The sequence below is a fragment of the Dermacentor albipictus genome, chromosome 5, assembly GCF_038994185.2.
Source record: "Dermacentor albipictus isolate Rhodes 1998 colony chromosome 5, USDA_Dalb.pri_finalv2, whole genome shotgun sequence".
NCBI classification, from domain to species: Eukaryota; Metazoa; Arthropoda; class Arachnida; order Ixodida; family Ixodidae; genus Dermacentor; species Dermacentor albipictus.
The window spans coordinates 49,738,711-49,744,711 of record NC_091825.1 but is presented as its reverse complement, the minus strand read 5'-3'; the positions used below and the strand labels follow the sequence as shown (position 1 = coordinate 49,744,711).

Sequence of the window (6,001 nt, the reverse complement as noted above, 5' to 3'; positions counted from 1 at the left end):
CTGCTTCGTCATTCCAGCTTCCTCATCGGGTACTCCCCTCTGATTCTCGCGGGCCATCTACGCTAACACCTGGTGGTGGCTTCATCCGCTTAAACAGCGTTTGCAAAGGAGGTTTCCCAGGAGCGTTGACTTCCGAGCGCTGGACAACAACGCGCCGCCTCCTCATTCTTCCCAAAGCCCATTCCCATTCCCATTCTTCCCGATTAAGCAGGCTGCTTAATCGAACATCGAGGAGTGCTCTTTCCTGGTGCATATAGCGTCCGAGTGCGACAAGGCTGCATCAAATTAGGCTATAGCAGCGTCATCACGGCTGGACCATGTCAAGCGGCAGCACCATGCCTCTCGTCCGCGTGGCCATGAAATGACACGGGCGTCAGGTTGTGCAGTCTGTGACCCGTTTGTGACCTCCAAGTGATTCGACATGCTGCCCTCAAAGAGCATTTAGTTTCTGCGCTTCCTGCCCATCTGGCACCTCCATGCCACTTGCTCACATTGTTTCGATTGCACGTAGAAATCATGCAATCGTACTTACCGTCGCCGCCGTCTAGCTGTTGTCGACTGACGCACTCTCGCATTAATTATTGTTCACTGTAGTCGCGTCACACACACAGATACGGGATTTAAATTAATATGCTGGTCAACCTGGTAAATATTTGCGGAACCTCAAACAACGTTCTATTTCCAGCTGCCTGCAGAACGCTCCGCATAACGTCGATTCTCACAGTGCATGCGTGAGATCTGCACAATTTTTTAAAAGAACGTTGTGCCTGGTCACGCTTAGCATTGTAGCGAAAGAACTGGTTGCGCACTTTTCGACGAGTTTTTTTTTATTGTCAAACTAACTTTACATAACTTGCGCTAAGCCATCCGAGCACATGTGCAAATGATGAAAAGTCATATCGGCACTCGGACGCGTGACAATTCTTCGTCTGATGTCTTGCGTCTTCCCCCGTTGCGAACGGTGATCAGCTATAATCCAAAATACCTGAATTGCATGCTATTTAGTCGTGTAAACAGGTGCTTCGATCGAATGAATTGGTTTGTGGAAAATGAGTGATCCTTGAAAAACGAAGTCGCGAATTAATGCTAGAAGTGTGAAATTCTGCCAGTGTAACTTATGAGACGCCAATCTAAGCGAATAGAAGTCCTTGGGGAAGCTGTGTAACCATTATACCTATCTAAATTAAAAGAACGCACTATCACACTTAACCACTCAAACTATGCATAATCTAAGGCAAAGAAAATCTGCCGAATGACGAGCATATTTCTTCCTCATTGTCGTTTTCTTCTAGGAACCAAATAATCATGCTAATGCTGTTTTATGAGAACTGAAGTATGCAGCAGGGACCAATATTCACCACAACCCAGTGTTTGACAAGTTCTGTTTTCTTGTAATGCAACGGGTGAAACCGCTAAGTAACAATATAAAATACGCAAATAGAAGACTAGCTCGTCGAAGATTGCTGCCTACCATGAAAATACTTGAAGAATATCACAAGCCTCATCGCTGACTGAAGGGGAAAAAACGAGATCCACCATGTAATTGCCTGCTTTGGGAAGCTTACGATATTGAAAGCAAAGCCGGAGCCACAACACGTCGATGGTAAAAAAAAAAAAGGCTCCTCTGGAATCACGTCTGTCGCGTTGCGCTGTTCTCACACAGCTATCAGAAGCAATTCGCATTGCACCGCGGGCACCGTGGGCACCTTCGGGCACGCTGCCGAGGTGACCGAGTACATGACGTAATGAGTGCGACTTTAACTTCAACATTTTACAATTTTACGAACTAAAGTCAACAAATTTGCTAGCACCAGATGACGCGGCAGACTGCGGAAAGGTGTTTTGGGACATCAGCTGATGTCACGAGCACTTAACTCTGCAAAGGTCGAATAAAATCTCGCTTTGCTTCCCCTGTCAGTAACTTGACATCATTTCGTTCCTTCGCTAAGCGCTTTTTGGCATAATCAATTGCAGCGTGAGCGCCGTTTCAGCTTGGCTGCAATGTCTTCAGCACATGACAGCGTTTAGAAGTGTGAGAAGTTGTAACGCCCTAACGAATTTTCACAGCCACTCGAAGAAGGAAATGTTCTTAAACTTCAATAACCGTTGCTGTGGAGTTGTATGGCACGGTCTAATTATGACTACTTTTTGGCCCAGTGTTGACATTTCGTCTTCTTTGTCCTTTTCCTGTTTCGCGTCAGTGGCACGTTCATCCATGACCTCTGGGACCGAAAGGCACGCACACTATTGAACTTGGACGCCATGGTTTATCTAAGGAAACGAAAAAAAAAACTCGTCCTCTGTTATTATGTTTTCATTATTTTCTCGTAGTCTGGCTCCTTCCTGCATTACATTAAAAAATGTCCGGACGTGAACATTTGCGAAGCCCACTGCTTGCTTTCTCTGGTGGCTGTTCAGCTCCTCATGACCCACACCGCTGAATTCTGTCAGTGCGAAGTGGTTCCAAAAACACAATTTACGACGCAGTTTGCCGAGAGAACAGTCAGCGCTGTGATTGATGCAAATGCGCCTCCCAATCTGGTAGAACATCCGCGCTGATATGTTAGCGCAGATTCTGAAGGGATATTGCATATCCGTTTAGCTATCTGAGGCTCACCTTTAAGAAAGTTTAATGGAGTGAATACATGTCCAGGCAATTCGGATTAACAGAGTATCCTAAACGCAGGTAGCTGTAATAACGCGTTGAAGTGCGCGGCATTGCAGAAGGCTTTTCGTCTTCCTTATTTGCATACGCGACAGCCTCGGCAGAAAACTGCGCAACACCGCGTGCTTTGCTTGGCTTCTTCGTATCGCCACGTTGACGCGCCGCTGTTTATCGTGAGCGGGAGAACACATTTTCGTCTCATTTTCATTTCATGTACTGATACTCGCAATTCTGTTTGGCTGGAAATTAAACGAAATGAAGGCGACTGAAATGTTTTATCGGCGTATAAGCCTATGCGACCAAATACTTCATTGTAGCAGATGGCGAAACGCCTCAATAGAGGCAAAAGAAAAGAAAAAAAAAAGAGCTCATTCGGGCAAGGACCTTGGCTTCGCAATTCAGAATCGGACTGTTCTGCGAGGACGAATCGCGAAGTATGATGCGACGAGACCGGCGAGTGCCACGGGCCGGCCACTGATCTGTTGCGCTGCCTCGTGCGCCCCGAATGGCGCAAGCCCAACGTCCAGCGCCACATGGGGGTTCACGGAGCTGTGTCATTCGGAGTGGTGATGGTGGGCTGCTGCGGCTGCGTCGTGGCCGTGGCCGCCTCCTGGTCCTTGGCCGCGTCCTCTTCCTCCTTGGCACGCTTCTCCTTGCGGCACAGCATCGCCGCGCGCAGCTCTTCCACCAGGGTGTTCCAGACGGCACTCTGCGCAGTCATCGACACGCTATATCAAGAGAACGAAACAGCGCCAACGCAAGATCCGGACACTCCCAAGGTCAAGCCAAAGGTTGCTTGGAAGACTCGGACTCCAATCAAAGGAACTAAAACTGAACAACGAAGGAGGTCGTCTCGATCCGGCACCGATGCTCGTTTCGACGAGGCAGGTTGTCTTTTGTACACCTGGACGAAAGTGCTTCGAAGCAGCTTTTACACAGCCCCTAAGCAAACGACGCGTGCCCCTGTTGATTAGCGGACATGACGTAATTACGAGCACGTCGACCCGAGGTTTATCAGGTAGGCGCGGGTAGCTGTAATGGCCGCCTATAGGCTCGAAAGCCATGCCTTAGAGCCGCGCGTTCTCGGTGACGTGTCACTTCTGGCGTACGGTAAGGATGACGATTCCCTTTTTTTCAGTTTCGGCTTCACAAGCGCCTACCTTGCAAATATTTTCGCGACACTTTCACTCGTACTTGTAACTTAAAAATTTGCACGGGGGCTGCGCTATGAAATATATGAAACTCAGTTTTTTACGCAGTCAGAAGTTTCGTTGAAGCTGGACAAACTCAACAAATTTATGCGGCGTGCTTTCTGACGTATTCGTTCTCTGCTCTTATCACGGTAACATTTAGTAAGGCGTACAATTTTACACACAAAGGTGAAAGCCACGCTGTAACTGATGTGAGAGTAATGTTAAATTTGAAGGTAACATCAGCAGAAGCATTTCACAGCTCATAAATTATATATATATATATATATATATATATATATATATATATATATATATATATATATATATATATATATATATATATATATATATATGTATATATATGAGAGGCAGTAAGTGCTACTGGATTGAATCTAGAACTTGTCGTAATAGACTTTGTTATGCGTATAGAGTGTGCACTAACCATGGACTCGGCGCTGAGGTTCTTCTGCGCGTGTCCGCGCACAAAGATGAAGAGCATGACGAGCATGGTGATGACGAGTCCCAGCAGGAGGAAGACGAAGACCAGGCTGAGACGGCCGAAGCGCACCGTGAACGGGGTGGGACGGTACACGGGCTGCTCGCGAGGGCAGTTAATGGCACCCTGCTCGTGCCACCAGTAGTGGCGAAGCAGCTGCAGGGTGCCGTCGCTCTTCAGACGGATGATGGCCGCCGACAACTCCGACCGGAACGCGCTGCCTGCGACAGGCGGGCACGCCCGAACAATAATTCTCCATTAGGAGGGCTCGACTAGGGTACGAACACTCGCGAAAAGCGACCTTCAGATATGAAATCGGATACCGAATCTTTCTCATTCCTAAGCAAAGTGAAACATAAGTGTTCCGAGAAGTCTGTATGAAGAAAAAAACATGCTTAGTTACGTTATTTGCCATATGTAAGGCTCTATATCTTTTGACGCGTGTCTTTACCCTTAGTAAAGGTGTGTTATAGGATACGCAAAATTGTTTTGTGGAGGTAGTGCAATGGGGAACGGCAGCAAGGGCAATCTATCCAGCGTTCTATGCCGGGCGGTCCTCTTGGGCGAAGGCTCGTCCTGGACACCCTCCGGACATAGAACGCTGGATACAGAGCTCTTACTACCGTTTTCTATGGCACTACCTGCTCGAAAGAAATATATTTGTGTATTGCTCACCGCACATTTAAAATAAACAAATTTAACCTTTTGTGGTAGATAAAGGCTAGCCTACGCAGCATATTATTTCTAGATAGATGATGATGATGATGATGCACCTTTCAGATGTAGCACTTACCCATAATGAGGAATGCACCAGGAATTGCGTATTGGTAAGCTCAGTTAACAAGTTAAAAAAAAGAACACAAAAGGTGTAACTTCGAATAAAAATGTATTGTGTAATGGAGCGGTGGGACTAGGTGAATACATGAGAATGTCATATTGTTCCTTCACACTGCTAACTTCTTTCTCCATTCCCACAGGCTGCGGCTCATGCACATACTGGTTTGCATGTAATGCTGTTACCAACTTGATGTCAGGTCAGTAGTTAAGCTTGGAACATAGAAAGAACGGAAATGTTATCGTATCTTGCACACAATGACTCCAGTTGGAACGAAAAAAAAAAGAACACGTCACCAGAAGCGCATCATAAGCTGCAGTGCTCGATGAAGGAGCTATAAATAAGCGTACTATCACAACCCTGAAAATAGTTTGAAGGAAATCAAACGTGGGTGTATTGGACATTTGATAAATAGCTTGGATATATCAAGACAGCTGGCTTGTAGGCTGCCCATGCCCAGGCATGCTTGCTTAACGACTGGAAACATGTGCTCATGTTATCTTCTCCTTCCATTCGCTCAGGAACCGGTTCGTCTACGCACCAAGCTCAGTTCTCCTGAAGCATAATGGGACATGCGTCTGGTTAACCTCTCTGCGTTTCCTATCTTATATTTCTCTCTCTCCCTCTCTCTGCAGCATAATCATTCCAAATATTCCCCCCTTGCATGATTCTTTCAGCCTGCACAATGGAAAAAACCTATTGTTGCCCCTTTTAGTATTGACCTCACTGCCAAACATACCTCAAAGCCCGATTCTCGTCGAAGATACCTTGCCATCATCGCCCCGTTTCCCTTTACATATTCAGCTGCCTCA

General features: G+C 46.6%; 1 protein-coding gene across 1 annotated transcript in view; it reads right to left on the bottom strand.

The window, feature by feature from the left end:
* Positions 1 to 805: 805 nt before the first annotated feature.
* Positions 806 to 6,001, bottom strand: part of LOC135899225 (glutamate receptor ionotropic, kainate 2-like) — a 99,070-nt gene continuing 93,874 nt past the window's right edge. Inside the window, exons 14-15 of the mRNA XM_065428491.2 lie at positions 4,301 to 4,575; positions 806 to 3,374 (exon numbers count right to left, since the gene is read on the bottom strand). Of these exons, the coding sequence (XP_065284563.1) occupies positions 3,207 to 3,374; positions 4,301 to 4,575 (443 nt within the window). The 3' untranslated portion in view covers positions 806 to 3,206. The remainder of the gene's footprint in view (positions 3,375 to 4,300; positions 4,576 to 6,001) is intronic.